Raw genomic sequence first — 17979 nt, forward strand, 5'->3', positions numbered from 1 at the left:
TTTACCTCGAGGTACCGCTTACTTTAATTACCCTTTATATAGATTCACTTTGTCAGCCCTGGAATAGTTATTCTTAGTATAAGCAATTAGCTGTAAGCCGTCTCTCCTCCCTAAGTAGGTTTTCCGAGCTGTACTAACTCCTTTATTCCGTCCAAGAATACCCAAGCATTCACGAAAATGTGTTTCTAAACCCCCACTACCCACAGATAAACCTATCCTTTGTAGATGCAGAGAAATAAAAATAACAGAAGCATTAGCCTTGATCCGTGTGGATCGCGGTCACATCAGTAAATCCCGAAGCAGTGGCTGTGCAGATCACCAAAGAACTGAAGTCACTGGCGGGGTTTGGTGGATCAGAAATGGAGTACTCCGTCACTACTCCAGATTCAAGGTCTTTTGGAGAGGTCAATGCTGAAATTCTCTTCGAATTCATTGGGGCTCCGTTTCATTCTCATGCTTTCAGCCCTATAGATCTTCAGCCGTCTTGGAGGCTTAGTAGGATAAGAATAGAAATTGGATCGTTGTGGCTGGGCTGGGGGCGGTTATATTGTCGGCCATGTTGGCAATGCAAGTAATGCATGCAATGTTAATCAAGGACATAATTCACAGCCACAAGGGCAAGTTGAAACACTGTTTTTAGATTTTGAAATGAGCCTCGTCCGTACATGCATACATAGTCCTTATTTTTAAGTCTAGCGTAGATGCATTAAGGTTGTAGATGGAGTAAGAAAAAGATCATACCATGATTACTGAGGCTAAACTTGAAGCTGACTATTGTGGAACCATTTTCACATCCCTGACTAGTCCTCTAATTTCATTAAAATCACTCAAATCATTCCTGTTATTTATCACATTAATTTCATTCTAATTTGGATGTGCATATGAATATTCCAAGTGGGTGCGCCCGGCGCTTGTTCACTTCCCCTTCCCGACAACTCTTCGCTAATACTTTTTGATCGTCGGTCTTTCCCCCCCCCAATCTTTTTTATTTTCTTACACTTCTCTAATCTTTCCCATTAATTCATTTAAATAGGTCTTCAGCCTAATATATAGTACTGGAGGTACAACTATTTTGTTTAAAGAAAGGAGACACCCCCCCCCCACATCTAACTCAATGAGTACCTGATCGACCCTACCTATCAAAGTCTCGGACCTTTGGTTTTGTGTTCGCGGGGAGGCTCAACAACGAACACACGAACATGTCGCCCACTTCGAGCGTTCAGAGGCACGCTCTTCCATGTGCCCCGGATCCCTATCTCTCAACTACATCTGATCCAGAAGAACTTTCCTTTCAAGCCAGCGCGATTCGTCTTACACCTGTCGGAAGTCCACACAGTAGGCCGGGTTCATCCCCTCACGCTATTGACCCCACAGTTCAGCCGAGCTATTTGGACCTCAACACGTGTACCTCCCCTCTCTCCGAGCGAGTTTTTATTAAACCAGAGGATATCGAGCTGGGCAATCCGAGCAGGTGGAGAGATGACAGCTATTCATCACACAAGAGTGAGGCCAGTGCGACTGTTGATCCCATTTGGTCTTCACCCATGGCGCCAAGCGCCTTCCCGTGGCACGGAATGAGCTCCGAAAATCCAAATTCATCCTCTACATTGACAGGCCTGGAGTCCCATGGTAATCACGTGCCAACCGTTCATAATGTAGAACCATCCCGATTTGCGCCTTCAGTCCAGGAGTCGGACGTGCTGAATTCAGGTGAAACTAGAGGGAGAAGCCCAGTTATCAAATTTACCAAGTTCTCTCGAGGCGATTCCCCCAACGAACGCAACATACACCAAAAGCGAATCAGTCAGTCATCGGGACATTTACTTGTGGACCCCGACGAGTCGGGAGACGACCATGATGGCCGATCAACCTCACCGGCGCCCTTGAAACGATCCAATGACGGCACGTGGCCTGAAGATTCATCCAAACACCACCCATCGGGCATTGAACCGGGTTCCCGCGATGATCAATACGTGCCAAGTCCGAACGACATCCACCTCCACAGAGTAAAAGAAGAGAGAGATGGGGACATCAAATCCTGGTCTGTCTGTGTGAGTGAAGCTAACAGTGACGCGGGAGGCTCGCCTAGGCCCCCGCGCCCTCGGCTACATGTCCCGAGGAGAGTGCGAGCAAGAAGCACTGGAGATAATCCCCTGGCACGAGAGGATTATTTCACCCTCAACTCTCACACTGGAGACCGATCGTATCCTGGACCGGGTATCTTGGTCTATGAAAGCAGTGACAGCCTGAGCGAAGACGAAGAGAGTATCGGCACATATTCGGACGAGACGTCAGCGGAGGTTGACGATCCTGAAAGATATGATCGCAGCACACCTGAAGTTTACTCATCGTTCTCGCCAACCAAAGCAGATGAGAGTATCCGTCTGTATCCCTGGCATGATCCCCCACGCGACCCAACACCCAGATCGCACGCCATGCAGCCGGATAGCTCCACCGACGCTATGATAGCCTTTGAGAGGCGCGTACGAGACCTCGAGACGGCGTCTCTCGCAGCAACAGTCGATAACAACAGCATTTTCAATGTGACCACTTCCCTCGAGAACTTCTCTTTGGACAGCAGGGATCAACCGAGAAAGCGAACGAGTCTTCTCAGGCGTCCTTTCCTGCAAGCTTCTTCGATGTTGAAGCGGCAAGCGTCCGACTTGTCGATCGGTCATGGCAGCACTTACCCTGGACTTCAGCGCGATACCGAGGACCCCCAGGTGAAACAAAGTCACTCACCGCGTAACCCATTCTCGAACCGTCGCCATTCGCGATCGCCAAGCTTGAGCAACGCGCTGATGGCAATGACTAGTCAGATAGCCAGTGTTGGTGGTAGCCAGCCTGTCCGAGCAGTCCCGCCTGCACCATCTCCACCAGAGCGGAGTTCTACGAAGCTCCACCAGTTCACCGGCCGAGGTCGAAGCAGAAGCGAAATCCCTCGACCAAGTAGCCCGGGCCTGATCAACCTGATGACTGCCCACGGGGGACCACCAGTTCCAAATATTTCGTCTCCTCGTGCCAGTCACGAGGCGGCTCAGACACCTACCAGTACACTTCTAGACCCGAATACCGGAGGACCGGAGGACGAGCATGACATTGACATGAGCGACATGAAAGGGGTGGCCATGGATTTCCCTGCCATCCAGAGTCTCCCCGTTCCAACTTTTGAAGGGTTCAGATCACAGATCATGCAAATGAACCCCAGGCTGGAACCGGCTCTTATTCACCGTCTCGCAAATGAGCAAGATCGCCGATACAGACTTCTGGTTGGCTTGCAACAGCACCACGCACACGCGGCTGCCAACCGGTCGTGTAAATCTGCAGATTTCTGTTTTGCTCAGGGTGGCCAAGAATCATTATTGCAGGACCCCACGGCCTCGGCCGAGACCGAGGCCGCACAGATTCAGTTCCGCGTGAGCAACTTCACCGACGGCCACGAGCAAGTATATGCGATCGGGGAGGATGCGGGAACCGCGGCTCAATTTCCCCCTGGAGTCCCCTCTCCGCCAGTCAAACGTCTCCCCGCCCGCTTCGAATGTCCGATCTGTTTCCAAGTGAAATCGTTTAAGAAACCATCCGACTGGTCTAAGCATGTCCAGGAAGATGTGCAACCTTTCACCTGCACATTCCCCAATTGTAATGAGCCCAAGTCCTTCAAGCGTAAAGCAGACTGGGTGAGACATGAGAATGAGAGACATCGACACTTGGAGTGGTGGACCTGTGCATTCCACGAGTGCAATCATATTTGCTATCGTAAAGACAACTTCGTGCAACATTTGGTTCGAGAACACAAAATGCCCGAACCAAACAACAAGAAAAAAGGCAGTACGACCGAAGAGAGGCCGAGTAGCCGAAGGGAGCAAGACCTTGAGCGATTATGGCAAATGGTCGAAGAATGTCGGCATGAGACTGACCGATCCCCCCAATCAGAGCCGTGTCGCTTCTGCGGGAATGTCTGTAACGAGTGGAGAAAGTTGTCAGTCCACCTTGGCAAGCACCTGGAACAGCTAGCCATGCCTGTCCTCCGATTATCAAAACCTAGTGCCCCGATCCCTGTCGTCCCTGTCAACAATCTAGTGGGGCGATCGGCAACACCCCTCGCTCCATACTCAACACACGAAACGTCTCTGCAGCCGCAGTATGCGCCTCCAAACGTTAGCAACCCCCTCAACCCGCTTGACTACTCCATCTCTGGCACCGAACTTTCTATGGAACCAGACTCTATGTCAGAAGAGTCCCTTGATTATCGGTATCTTGGTTTCCAGGGTCCACATCCGGCTCAGGAGCAGGCCCAGACCCAGACCCATCCCCTGCATCAAAACTCGACATATCCACCGCTTTTTAACGCCGTTCCGCGCCCGAGTTCCCCGGAATTGAGTGCTATTCACTCATATCCTGTTCCTCAATTTCGGGTCTTCCCCGCGGACTACTACCAGCCCGTGGAGGCGAATATTCCTTACACAGCCACTTATTCTTCTGGATAATTCTCGGTTCATTAGCCCTCTTTTGTCTTTCTTATTTATTTTCCCTTGCTTATTCCCCCCTTTCTTTTTGCATCAGCTTTCATCGCAATAGATGGCGCAATGTTGGAGAGTTATGCGAGACCACTTATTTAGCTATGATACAACACATTCTCATTTTGGCCCCATTTTCTGTACTGCGTAATTTACCAATACATTTTGCGGGATTTCCGTGTTCTCTCAAGCACAGCGTGCTAAATGTGCATGGCATATGAGAGATCAGATTATGTTTTGACTTTACCTTTTCCGTACTAGTGTCCCGGGCTAGGATCACACGGTTCCACGGTTCGTACTATCAACTCGAACTATAAGAACTCGATTATTTTTCCGTATACTCCCTCCAAGATAGTAACTTGAAACTTGAAACTTGAAACTTGAGATTGGAGGACCTTTAATCAAACATGTCTAATTCCGAAACGTGATAGATCTCGTATAACGTGCACATTTCATCCCTTGCACCATGCCGATCGTCTACTGTCATAGCCAGATCCATAAGTCCTTGCTTCCGCCTCCCTTTTGGAATATTGTCATGCATGCCTCGTGCAGGAACGGCTTAGCTGTGTGATTGTGATACGTGTGTGCGTGGTAAGAACCTGAACCCGGGTGATGAGATCGGGGATCCGGGAGGTGGGGGTGATCTACTTTTGGTGGTTCTTTCTTGTAAGACCATACCGTACAATATTTGATGATCTTGATCACTAGTCAATATTCGCGCAGCACTGATATCGTCATAATTATCATATTTTGAATCCCTGTTACTGCAATATGGTGGTCGAATAAAGCATTAAGCATCAACCGTAAAGCATATTTATGGGGGCTGTGCAATCAAGGGATGACATGTTGCATTCCACGCTTACAACGCTTACACGCGAGGGCACGCGAGGGTGAACTTAGTCTCTTGCGCTTTTAGTATAATGTATTCCATTTTTATAATTATGCCTCGCATTCTAACCCTTGACTCGCTATCGCGTGGTGAAGTCGGCTCGGGGCGAAGTGGAGCTTGCGTGTCTCTCGCGTGTGGTGCTTTTTTGTGCGTGCGTAGGTTTTGGCATTTGCATTACGTTGTAAGCTGTTCAATTCTTTAATAATGCCCCTCCCGCTGATTCTGAGGTGTGTGCGTTTCACTACTTTTGACTTTCTTTACTTCACTCATTATGGAGGTTCGTTAACTAGTGCTTACCAACTTCCCACTAATAGAAACCAAGTCTAACTCCACCAGGACCCTCAAGATTGGACTGACTCCACTGATGTCCTTCAAGGCATCATGTTTCATGATAATGATGTCAAATCTTCCTTTGAAGGAAATATAGATTTGCAACTTGGCTCTCTCGACCCTTCCAACTCCTTCTGGTCTTCAAATCAATATTATTCATACTCCCGAACAAGCGATCAAGATGCTTGGAATCCGTTGCTGGTCACTGGTGTTCCTACCTCGTCGATTCCGCATATGAGCATGCCCGTACCCGACCAAGACTGCTGCTACTCTCAACATCACTATAGCGAACCCTCCGAAAATGGCAGCCAATATGTGGACAACTACCACTCTGCCGACTCGGGTTATGGAGGAGCCAGCTGTGCGACACAGTCGGTCGTCACTTCTAGCTATGGTGTTGAGTCGAGCCCACATAAGGATGCGTCGGAGGCCACTTGCGATCCTCACTTCGGCTCCGGGTCCTCGTATACGTCCGAATTTGTCGGGTCGCCGTCTATGTATGACACATCTGTGCGGTGTGATCATGCTACGTGCTCTTGGGTTGGTAAATGTCCTTCGGATAAGAGGTATGTTCTTTGATTTCTTTGTTGGAGGTGACTGCAAAAGACTGACATTTGCAGGAAACACGAGGCCCGTCATCGCAAGCTTTTCGTATGCGATGAGCCGAATTGCCCGCGCAAAGAAGGGTTCGGAACTATCAATGACCTCGCTCGTCATAAGAAGTGTGTACACAACAAGGAACCGGAGCGCGGTCCCAAGATGATGTACATGTGTTTTGGAACAAACTGCCCGCGTCCAAACAAGCGGTGGCCACGCTTGGATAACTTCAAGCAACATCTGAACCGAATGCATCACGACGAAGATGGAGGCTCACTATTAAAGATGTGAGTTCACTATGTGTACTCAGTCCTGGGAAATACTAATCCGCAAGCAGGTCTATGGACTGGTATGAGAAGGTCATCGGTCGATCCGGACAGAACTTCGACGACCACACCTCGCACGATGAATCGGTATTCGAAACACAGGAAGACATGGCCACTGTTCACCCAAGCATCGAGCTCGAGCCAGAGAATCTCATGTCCCAACAAAGAACCGATATCTTCACATTTGGCACTATCACACCCACACCCACACCTCAATACAGCACCTCAGCGCCAGGCTCCGATGCATCTCAATTTCCAGCTTTTGGCTCATTGGGTCTAACAGAGCAGGAGGCCTCGACGGACCGCAGCGCAAAGCCAGAAGGATCCATCACAGATGCAGCCGACAACCTGATCAATGCCATGACGAAAATGATGCACAACCGCGGGCGGAAGTCAACTCAAAATTTGGATGAGGGCATTGATCTCGATTCAGATGCTCACCTCTCCCAACCCCAACGCCAAATGCTACAAAAGGTCCTCTCGGTCGCTCTAGAGCGCCTGTCCGACGATAATGAATCCACCCACGACCCAAGCGAAAAGCAAGGCTGGTTCCAATGCGACGCATGTCCAAAGCGAACCCGATTGCGCTGCGAAATGAAGTAAGCCATCCATCCACCACTCTCTCAAGTATCACTCCTAACGTATAACAGAAAACATCAGAAACGCCACGAACGTCCTTACGGCTGCACCTTTCCCCACTGCGCAAAGTCCTTCGGCAGCAAAGCCGACTGGAAGCGTCACGAGAGTTCCCAGCATCTCGCCGTCCCCAGCTGGCTCTGCACGGTCCACGATCCGCGCAAAGGAGCAAATTGCGAGCGCCTCTTTTACCGGCCGGAAGTATATACCCAGCACGTGCGACAACATGGAATACCAGAATATCAAGTTATCGCTTCGGTGACGAATAATCGGCTTGATTTGGCTGGCCAGTCAGATTTCTGGTGCGGGTTTTGTAATCGTCGGATTCCATTGAGTCATGGGCCCGCGGCTTCGGATGAACGGTTCAATCATATTGATATTGAGCATTTCAAGAAAGGGGAGAGGGGACAGGATTGGTCTTCGCCTTTGCTTGAGATGGATTGCGGGGAATTGGACCGCAAGGCTCCTGGGCGAAAGCGCAAATTTGCGGCTGCATGACGGGTTGGACTATTATAGAGCTCCTTTGCATGGTTTTTGGATAGCGATTTTCTTCCCTTGCGATTGCAGGTTGATCTTATTATACGGGGCTTTGACGAACATAATATACAGGTTTTCTTTTTTTTTCCCCTTTATTTCTTAGTCTCGGTAATTTCCCGAACCTCTTTCTCTAGCACGGCAACTTTCTCTGGGAAGACATTAGTAAAGTTGATAACAAATTGAATTCATCCTTTTAGTTCTCACCATTCTTCTCCACCTTGGTCTCGTCCATCTCCAATTTCAACCAGGTCCAATAAAGGACTTGGTAGACGAACACGCCGCCCAGGAAGACCTTGGCAAAGGGGCCGGCGAAGGATCGATATTGGTTCATCTAATCAATTAGCAAATTTGAATTTTACAGAGCGAAGATTAAGTTATAGATTTACCCCTTCCTTGTAGGCACTTGGCTTTGCAGATGAAGATGTGTTGAATGTGGCTGTGGAGGCGAAGGAGCGCCGGGTGATGGGTGCCCGGATAGACTGAAGAGATACCATTGCCGGTGTAAACCGACGAACTGATTGTGAAAACATGATTATTTTGAATTGCTGTATAACTTGCTGAAGTTGATCAAAAGAAGAAACCAAAGGGTGATTGATGTCGAACTTCGCGGTCCATTTCGGGTATAGCGTACTTGGCATTGATGCCTGGGGTGTCTATTGCTCTCTTGTCATACTGAGATGTTTTTGTATACTTGGCCAGATACATTGGCAGTATGTCATGCTATCCTTGATCAATTGCGTAATGGATCAAATTCCGATTCTTGTACTATGTATTCATTGTGTTTATCAAAAAAAAAACTATGGGCACTCTTCGGAATCTCGGAAATCCCCACATTCAGTAGTAGATAAGCATATCTAGGTAGATTATCACACGAACATGGTTATCTATTACTAGTGGAATTCATGTGTGAATGGCTTGTGGCAAACCGGGCATCGGAATACTCAGTTGGAGACAATGGCATAAATATGGAGGTAAGTTGTCGTTAACTTACGCTGTTTGATTCCGGCCTATTCCAGCATTGGTTCATACAACTTGCAATGGACAGCAACGCCAAGAAGAAGACTGAAAATGTCAGCCTATCTGCCTATCAGGATGAAGGCGAAGGCGATGTCAGTGAGCTATTGCTGAAGGTAAATTAGTGATGGATCATCAAGAAGCAAATATCTTGATCTGACCGTCCCCCGCGAGCAGCAAAACTACTCGCCTTTGACAATATTGTCAATGGCTGCAGTACTGATGGCAACATGGGAAGCATTGTCAAGGTAGGATATTCACAGATCGTTACACCGAATAGTGCCGATGCTGATCCAACGGTGGATAGTACAATGGTGTCGGGGCTGGTTAGCGGAGGACCAGTATCTCTATTCTATGGATTTATCGGTAAGTTTGAAGACTCTTCGGCTTTGGCCTATTTTAACTTTGCTCCACAGTCGCTTTCATCGGCTCTGTATCGACAGCGGCATCGTTGGGCGAAATGACCTCAATGTTAGTAGTATACTATAGTGCTGTTCCATCGAAAGGCCAGGGTATCATCAACTAAATGTCTTAGGTACCCTACTGCCGGTGGACAGTATCACTTTATTGCAAAACTTGCTCCGACCGGTTGGCAATATGTACTCAGCTGGTTTACAGGCTGGATAGGTATGATTGAACATATTTCTGCAGGTTGAAAGATAGATACCACATTTCGGTTGAGCTAACTACTGCGTTAAACCCTAGGAACCTTTGGCTGGGTCGCATTTACAGCCAGTGCCCCCTTTTTAGCAGCAACCATGGTCCAAGGCCTTATAACCCTAAATGTCGAATCTTATATTTCCCACCGTTGGCACGGAACATTGATATACTGGGCCCTTCTGCTAGCGTCAAGCGGGATGAACATTTGGGGGACTAGACTGATGGCTCTGGTTGAGAACGCTTCTCTCATCATCCACGTGGTCGCTTTTGCTGTGATCTTCGTGGTGATGTGGGTTTGTTCCCCGAGCAAGCACACTACAAGTTTTGTTTTCACTCTGTTCCAGAATAACTCCGGGTGGGAAAGTGATGGCGTGTCATGGAGTATCGGGATGCTTTCAAGTTGCTATGTTCTAGCTGGTAAGTAACCGTCATGCTTCGATGGAATGCGCGTTGACTTGGCGATAAGGATACGATGGTGCGATCCATCTGTGCGAGGAAGTGCGGACGCCAGAGATTTCTGTTCCTTGGTGTATGCTAGGCTCGCTTGGAATCAACGGTATCTTGGGTTTCGCCTTTCTTTTGGCAATCCTCTTTTGCATGGGAGATATGGATGCCGCACTCAACTCCACTACCGGATTCCCGATTATTGAGATCTTTCACAGTATCACCGGTAGTTCTGCTGCTGCCACCGCTATGACCTGTACTCTCATTCTCACGGCAGGATTGGCTACAATTCCGCTAATGGCATCTACATCCCGAATGCTTTGGTGCTTGGCTCGAGACAAAGGTCGGTCTTTTTTTTCTTCATACGTATGATGCATTCTGCTTACCGTGATCATAAACATATGCAGCCTTTCCCTTCTCAAATCTACTTTCAAGAGTAAGCGAAAGAGACAGAGTCCCAATATGGTCTGTGGCAGTTGTTTCGGCCTTCCTCGTCATTCTCGGTTTGGTCAACATTGGCTCAACTACGGCTTTCAACGCGATTCTCTCCCTGGCCGTATTCGGACTTCATATTTCTTATTTACTCCCGGTTGGATTTATGCTATGGCGCCGTTTGTGTACACCGGAAGTTTTGAGCTATGGGCCATGGAGGCTTAAGGGATTTGGTGTGATTGCCAACACTATCTCTGTTGTTTATTTGTGTTTTACGTGCATTTTCATGCTTTTCCCATCATACCAACCCGTTACAGCCATGAACATGAACTACGCATCTCTGATCTTTGGAGCAGTTCTGATTTTCAGTTTGATTTACTGGGCCTGGAAAGGTCGCAAGGTATACAAAGGGCCAATTATGGAGAACTCCCTCTAGGTGGAAAAGAATTGGAAGTAATATGCTGCACGTGGCTGTGTGATGTACTCTTGACAATCAACGCACAAGCGCGGAGTGATTTGATTCGAATTTTTGCCAGACTAAGATACAGATTTAGTTGGATGCAAGGGCTTTCAGTTTTCACTTTCCTATGACTGTCGCTTGTCTTGAAATTTAACAACAAAGACAACAAAACCAATCAAGTAAGAGACTTAATCATGCTTCAAAATTTTTGAAAGGAGGCGGTCGCACGCAGTAAGACTAGACGGGACTTTAACTCTTTCTCCAAGATATACGACTATCCATTGACATAAGGTCTCACTGAATACAAGTCTTTGCGAAGTAAAAAATTCTAGATCTGAAGGCTCTTCATCACGCACTATAGAAAACTGCATCTAATCAGTCACAATAATCAGAGCTTCTGCAGCTACATAACGCTCCTAACATTGCATCTTTACTTTACAAGCTATTGTAAAAAGAACACTTGAAGCTCACAAATATACTCAAGTCCTAAAATACACCCGTCGCCCTTTCTGATGCTGGACAGCGAAAAAAGAAGAAAGCTTGCGTCTAATCGGTCATCACAACAAGAGCTTGCCCAGATTGCAGAACAGCCAGAGCTCAGCATTTTAGACAGCACATTTCCTGTTTCTGCCGAAGAAGCTTCAACGTCCCAGATGTCATCGAGCCGACAGTCCCTTCAGCAGCCGCCACACGAGAAAATGTTCAAGAAGCACGAGAAGAATGATGCAGAACAAAATTCTCTAGTTGAATGCTGGCTGGTGGGGAAAGAGTAGGGAAATGGCCGAAACAATGGCAGAATGGGAGGATGTGAATTCGAAAATGAAATTATGAAATACTAATCATTCTCATACAATACTATGGTTCTCTGAATGGTATCGACAGCAATTCAAAGAAGCATGGAAATTTACATAGGGTTGTAGAGGAGTGGAAAAACAAATAGGTATAACTCATTTTCATAAAGGGCGGCAGCAATGTCAGGGCAATTCACTACATAGATACCAATTTTCGGGTCTAGAAGCAAACAATTTTGGTGTTGATTATGGGTATTCTCGTTGCTGAAGCGTTCAATCCGATATATATCAAGATATAAAAGCCCACGTTCATTCCAAGATTATAGATAAGATCGGCCCCACGCGCCACGCTGAGTCAGCGGCACATGATATCAGGTTCAAAGTGCCAAAGGAAAAAAAGGAACGGCGAAACCGCGAGAGGCCAAAAATAACAAAGTGCCTTATTCTCGTCTTCTTCATGTCCCTGATCGCTCTTTAACGTCGACTGTCATCCCAACGTTCTATTCATATTTTGCCCCCTCTGTCGCTGTTTTGAGCAGAATTGGGGTTTAAAAATGACAAAAATGATCGATTCAATAATTTTTCAAGGTCAACAAATCCTTTCAATAGCTCTGATTCATGGGGAACATTATTGACGTGAATGGAGAGAATGGGGTATTGAAGCAATTCAATGAGTGGCCCGTGCGCTTTGTTGACTAATGGGGGGCCAGCCACACAGTGGCTGATGCATTCAGATGAGCGCGAGTCCTTTGCCGCCCTTCTTCACCTGAAAAGAGACTGAAAGACATTGAAACATTCGAGGTCCCCATCGTTTGCTACATTTGTCAATTGCTCTTTGTACGTTGGTCTGGGTTGATTGCCCTTTGTCTTTGTTTTCCCACGCGTTCCCGAGTCCGTGAGACCTTTCCATCTCTGATTGCGCTCCACCGTGCCGTCTCCGCTAACCTATTGATCAGCAATTGTCCGGAGGCTTCAAAGTCATTATTGTGTTAGGCAGTCTATTTTTCTTTGATCGGGTGGTCCAGCAGTTGCTGGCAACAACTGAGCCATTTGTAAGTGTTGACCCTGCCCGCATCACGCATCCCAAGGTTCATCTTTTTCTGCCTCTTTGTCTCTTGCTTCCTATCTCGGTCTCTGCTGTCATTCAATTATCCTTCACTGTGGCTCTCATGATGGATTTCTTGTGCTAACTGTACCATTCTGAAGTGATCCCCCTATCAACCAACACTGCGCCATGGCTCGTAGTTCAAAACGCACCCTTGAGGAGGTCGTGAACAAGTCCGACTCCGATGACGAGGACTACAACGATCGCGCCCATTACTCACGTTCGACCGGCCGGAAGTCCAAGTCAAGCCCCAAGAAAAAGTCGCGCCCGCCCGCCAAGAAGAGACGACGCGATTCTGACGACGGTCTCACCTCTGATGAGGAAGAGTTATCCGAAGATCTGTCTTTTGACGAGGCGGAAGAAGATTCGAGCGATCCTGATGTCCCACGAAATGCTAGAGGAACGCGTCGGCGAACCACTCAAAGCCACCGACCAACATACGAGGAACCCGATTCGGAGGAGGTACTCGAGGATGACGCCGAGGAGGCTCAAGCTACGCCTCCACGCAAGAGCAATGTCCTCAGGTTGAGATTGCCGCGTGGTGCTTTGCAACAACCAGCGCAATACCTGGAATACAAAAAACGTGTAACCCGCGGCACGCGTGACGCCTCAGAAGACATCTACGCCCTCACCAACTCTGGTCGTCACGTGGAAACCGTCCAGCGAGGTACAGTTAGCCCAGAAGCTGATATGCCATTGCGCCGCGCTTCCCGGACTGGCCGTCTGGCTAAGCGTACAGTGATCGACGAAGAAGATGAAGATGAAGAAGCCGAAGCCGAAGCCGAAGAGGTTATCAACGAAACTACTTTGAAGGATTCAATGGAGGCCGTGGATAGCGATCTACTCCATGGCGGCGAAGGCGATACATTGCAGATAAACGATGCTGAGCATGACTTGGTGGACGAGGAAATGGCTTACGAAGAAGTTGTCGTCCCCGAATCGGAAAACGGCGATGCAAGAAACAGCCATACTGAACCAACCGATGAAGCCCCAACTTCCCGGCTTCGAGGCAGATCCCTCCAGGCGCAATCTCACGAAGAAGTCACTGAAGACACAGAGGCAAATGAAGAAGCTCAATTACGTAGATCTAGCCGAAAACAGCCATCTCGGAGCTCTCAACGCAAAACCAATAATGAGGAAAGTGATTTTGAACCGGAGGAAGAGGCATCGAATGATGAAGAAGAGGACTCAGATCCCGAACAACATGAATCTCCCCGCAAACAGAGCCGAAATCGCGAAGAAGCCGAAGATAGCTCTACCAGCCGCCGCCCTGGCCTGCGCAAAAGGAACTTCCAATCCCGCGCCCCCTCCGAAGAAGCAGATGAGATCGCCGAAGAACTGGAAGACCTTCGCCCTGGTCGTCGTGCCCGTCGTCGTGCCAACCAACCGGTTGTGTACGAGAAGCCACGTCGCAACCGGAAAGATGTTGATTATCGCATTATTCGACCCGAACTACAGCCTAACGAAGACTCTGACCACGAAGTGGTTGGCTCTCCATCACGCCGAGGTCGCGGAGGTGGAGGTTGGCAACGTACTTTATTTTCAACCACTGGTCCATTCGGTGGTGGTGGAAATTCGGCAATCCTCGGTGGTCCTGGTGGCCCCGCTGCAGCCGGAGGAGTGGACAGCGATAGCAGTGATGATGAAGGCATGCAACAACCAACCCGCACTGGTCTTGGTCCCAATGGTGCAGTTGCTGCTACACACAACCAGTCGGCCGACACGGCTCAGGCCGCATCTGGCACGCCTGCCAACCTAGGCAAGTTCAATAACAAGCAGGCTTTGGCCGATGCAGATCCCCTGGGGGTGGACATGAATGTCAACTTTGACCATGTCGGTGGTTTGCAAGGACACATTGACCAATTGAAAGAAATGGTGTCATTGCCTTTGCTATACCCGGAGATCTTCCAAAGATTCAAGATAACGCCTCCTCGCGGTGTCCTGTTCCACGGTCCCCCTGGTACTGGTAAGACCCTCATGGCTCGCGCTTTGGCGAACAGCGTTAGTTCGGAAGGACGAAAGGTCACCTTCTACATGAGAAAGGGCGCGGATGCACTGAGCAAATGGGTCGGTGAGGCCGAGCGACAACTTCGACTTCTTTTTGAAGAAGCCCGCAAGAACCAGCCTAGTATCATCTTCTTTGATGAGATTGATGGTAAGTTAGACTCCTCTGAATATGTCGTCTTTTCCATCACTAATAAATTATGTTAGGACTGGCACCGGTAAGATCCAGTAAACAGGAACAGATCCATGCCTCGATCGTCTCAACCCTTCTTGCGTTGATGGATGGCATGGATGGCCGAGGTCAAGTTGTTGTGATTGGTGCTACCAATCGACCCGACTCTGTAGACCCTGCTCTTCGTCGCCCTGGCCGTTTCGACCGTGAATTCTACTTCGCACTGCCCAACCTTGAGGCCCGACGGGCTATTCTTGACATCCACACTAAAGAATGGGATCCTCCGCTCCCAGGAACTATCAAGGATCAGCTCGCGGATATGACAAAGGGCTATGGCGGTGCCGATTTGCGAGCGCTTTGCACAGAAGCTGCAATCAATGCCGTGCAGCGAAGATACCCTCAAATCTACAAATCCGACCAAAAACTCATTATTGACCCCAAGACAATCGATGTTGCCCCCAAAGACTTCATGCTGGCAATCAAAAAAATGGTGCCTTCTTCAGAGCGGTCTACCTCATCTGGTGCGACTGCGCTCCCTCCAAACATCGAACCTCTCCTCCGCCAGCCATTATCTGAAATCAAGTCTTTGCTATCACAAATTCTGCCCCAGCGAAAGAAGCTTACTGCTCTTGAGGAAGCTCAATTTGAAGAGCCAAACGATGGTGAAAGTTTCAGCCGAGAGCTCCTTTTGCAGGAGTTTGATCGTTCACGTGTGTTCCGACCCCGGTTGTTGCTCCGCGGCTCTCACGGCATGGGTCAACAATATCTCGCAGCCGCCTTGTTGCATGTTTTTGAGGGTCTGCACGTGCAAGCATTCGATCTGCCCACCTTGTTGAGTGACTCCACTCGCTCACCCGAGGCCGCTGTCATTCAGCTCTTCACAGAGGTCAAGAGACACAAGCCAAGCGTGATTTACATTCCAAACATCCATTTATGGTCTCAAACAGTCGGACCTGCTGTGATTTCTACCTTTATGGGTCTTCTGCGGTCCGTGCCACCTTCTGACCCTGTTCTCTTGCTCGGAATTCTTGAATCGCAACAAGAGGAGGTTGACGAGGTTTTGTTGAAGAACATGTTTGGATTCTCCAAGAGGAACTTGTTTGATCTACCTGCTCCGAGCCATGAGGCACGACATGAATTCTTCGCAAAAATCATTGAATTCGTCAAAACTCCCCCGAAAGGATTCCCTAACCCAGACAACCGCAAACTTCGTCAATTGGAAGAATTGGAAGTTGCACCCCCGCCTCCCAAGCCTGAGGTTACACTCACCAAGGAGGAACTGAAGGCTCAGAAACGCAAGGATTATCACACCTTGAATCTTCTGAAAATCCGAATTCAACCCATTATGGATCAGGTCAAGAAGTACAAGCGGTTCAGGTCGGGTGTAATTGACGAAGCTCAAATTCGGTACTTGTGGGAAGAGGACAATCCTGATATCATAACCAGCGATCTTCCCCCAGACCAACAAAACATGTTCCGGCCTTATGAGAAAGCGCTTGACAAACACGGTGTGCTGGGTCTTCGTGAAACCTCGACTGGAAAATTCTTCTACAACCTGGAGATTGTGACGATTGAAAAACGTCTCTCAAATGGGTATTACAAACGTCCCATCGACTTTGTGGCGGACATCAAGCGCATGGTCAAAGACAATCGCCAAACCGGTGATCATGAACGCACCCTGCGGTCCAATGAGCTTCTCTCTAATGTGGAGGTTGACATTGCCGGTATTGTTGCAGCTGATCCAGCTCTTATGGCAGAATGCGAACAGGTCTACTTGCGTGAGTTAGAACGCGAGAAAGAGGCAGCAGAGCGTGCTGCACGTGCCCATGAAGAGCGCGTCCAAGAGGAGCGTGCTGAAGAGGAACGTGCCCAGGAAGGAGATGGAGCTGTTTCTGTTCCCGTTCCTGGGTCTACGGATGCACTGCAAAACAACACCGAACAGAATCCAAGTGGCCCAGATCATGCTGTTGATTTATTCCCTGCCAATGGTAATGAGGTTGATGAAAAGAAATCCATATCTCGCCCTTCGACACCTACGAACCAATCGAACTTGAGTTTCGTCAATGGTGTTCATAAAGCCGGTAGCTCAGATACCAAACAGCCTGGTTCCCATGCTGCCGGTGTGAGCAACGGAACAAATGGTGAAGCAGGAGACGGAGACGCCGATGGCGATATCTTCATGTCCAATTCTGATGATCACTCGGGTAGCAAGGACACACAGGGTAGCTCATTCGGACCATCCGCGCAACCAAAGCCTCCATACTCTCACACTGCACCTTCGCAGCAGGTTCGCCGAGAATCTGGGCTCTCTAGCTTCTCTCAGCGAGGCCCCATGACTCCAATGGCTCCTGGTTCCCAGCCTGCCGATTACACCAACGAAGCATCCACTACTCAGACGACTTCTGACAAAAAGTCCTCGGAGCATCTGTCAAATCAACAATATAACACCCAAAGTCCTCATGTCGCAAGAATTGAATTCCCCGACCTCACCTTATACCCAGACCGTGTGACCCAAGAAGACCACTTGCCTGATACTCAACCAAGCCAGAATTCTCCCCGACTCCGGGACAACGCAGACACTCAGGAGAACAGCCTCCTCAATGGCAGCCAATCGCAAGCAAAGCCGCAACCTCCGCTGTTCGATGCGCCGAACTTGTCAGCGGGCAATTCTATCAATCTGCAACCAATCGTCCAAGAAGAACCCCATGAGCCATTCGTCCTTGATCTCGATGTTGTTGAGCGGCTACATGAACAGCTCACCTTGTCGACCAGTGGTTTCTCCGTGGAGCAATTGGAACAGGTCAACACCAATCTAATGGATTACGTGTGGCACATGCGTGGAGAATGGAACCGAACGGTTGTTGCTGACGGTCTTGGAAAAACCTACAATGATGTCCTCGAAGATATGCAGGCGATGCAGGAGATCGGACCCATCAGTCAAACAACCAAGGACATACTAGCCAATCTGAGCTTCTTCCCTTGACAGCTTAAAAGTGGTTTTTCCCTTCTATACCTCTCTTTTTTTCCCTCCCTTTTATTACTCTGTCAATATGTTGACGTGAACT

The 17979-nt window shown here is 48.7% G+C and overlaps 6 protein-coding genes across 6 annotated transcripts; 5 read left to right on the top strand and 1 right to left on the bottom strand.

The window, feature by feature from the left end:
• Positions 1–1199: 1199 nt before the first annotated feature.
• N7529_001657 (putative C2H2 finger domain protein) lies at positions 1200–4487 on the top strand (the record flags this gene model as incomplete). The annotated part of the gene is made up of 1 exon (XM_057237188.1): positions 1200–4487. The coding sequence occupies one exon, from the start codon at positions 1200–1202 to the stop codon at positions 4485–4487; it is 3288 nt and encodes a 1095-aa protein (XP_057101875.1).
• A 1190-nt stretch (positions 4488–5677) lies between these two features.
• On the top strand, positions 5678–7793 carry N7529_001658 (putative C2H2 finger domain protein; the record flags this gene model as incomplete). The annotated part of the gene is made up of 5 exons (XM_057237189.1): positions 5678–5683; positions 5743–6302; positions 6357–6620; positions 6671–7258; positions 7310–7793. The coding sequence occupies 5 exons, from the start codon at positions 5678–5680 to the stop codon at positions 7791–7793; spliced, it is 1902 nt and encodes a 633-aa protein (XP_057101876.1).
• Positions 7794–7924: 131 nt separating this feature from the next.
• Positions 7925–8362, bottom strand: N7529_001659 (uncharacterized protein; the record flags this gene model as incomplete). Its single annotated transcript, XM_057237190.1, has 3 exons — positions 7925–7980; positions 8037–8163; positions 8219–8362. 3 exons carry the CDS (start codon positions 8360–8362, stop codon positions 7925–7927), a joined length of 327 nt encoding a protein of 108 aa, XP_057101877.1.
• Positions 8363–8869: 507 nt separating this feature from the next.
• N7529_001660 (uncharacterized protein) lies at positions 8870–10818 on the top strand (the record flags this gene model as incomplete). The annotated part of the gene is made up of 8 exons (XM_057237191.1): positions 8870–8945; positions 9024–9212; positions 9263–9317; positions 9382–9473; positions 9552–9799; positions 9851–9923; positions 9973–10293; positions 10427–10818. 8 exons carry the CDS (start codon positions 8870–8872, stop codon positions 10816–10818), a joined length of 1446 nt encoding a protein of 481 aa, XP_057101878.1.
• A 536-nt stretch (positions 10819–11354) lies between these two features.
• Positions 11355–11615, top strand: N7529_001661 (uncharacterized protein; the record flags this gene model as incomplete). The annotated part of the gene is made up of 1 exon (XM_057237192.1): positions 11355–11615. The coding sequence occupies one exon, from the start codon at positions 11355–11357 to the stop codon at positions 11613–11615; it is 261 nt and encodes an 86-aa protein (XP_057101879.1).
• A 1252-nt stretch (positions 11616–12867) lies between these two features.
• N7529_001662 (chromatin segregase YTA7) lies at positions 12868–17897 on the top strand (the record flags this gene model as incomplete). Its single annotated transcript, XM_057237193.1, has 2 exons — positions 12868–14893; positions 14950–17897. 2 exons carry the CDS (start codon positions 12868–12870, stop codon positions 17895–17897), a joined length of 4974 nt encoding a protein of 1657 aa, XP_057101880.1.
• Positions 17898–17979: the final 82 nt, after the last annotated feature.

Source organism: Penicillium soppii, assembly GCF_028829465.1.
Source record: "Penicillium soppii strain IBT 18220 chromosome Unknown utg000002l, whole genome shotgun sequence".
NCBI classification, from domain to species: domain Eukaryota; kingdom Fungi; phylum Ascomycota; class Eurotiomycetes; order Eurotiales; family Aspergillaceae; genus Penicillium; species Penicillium soppii.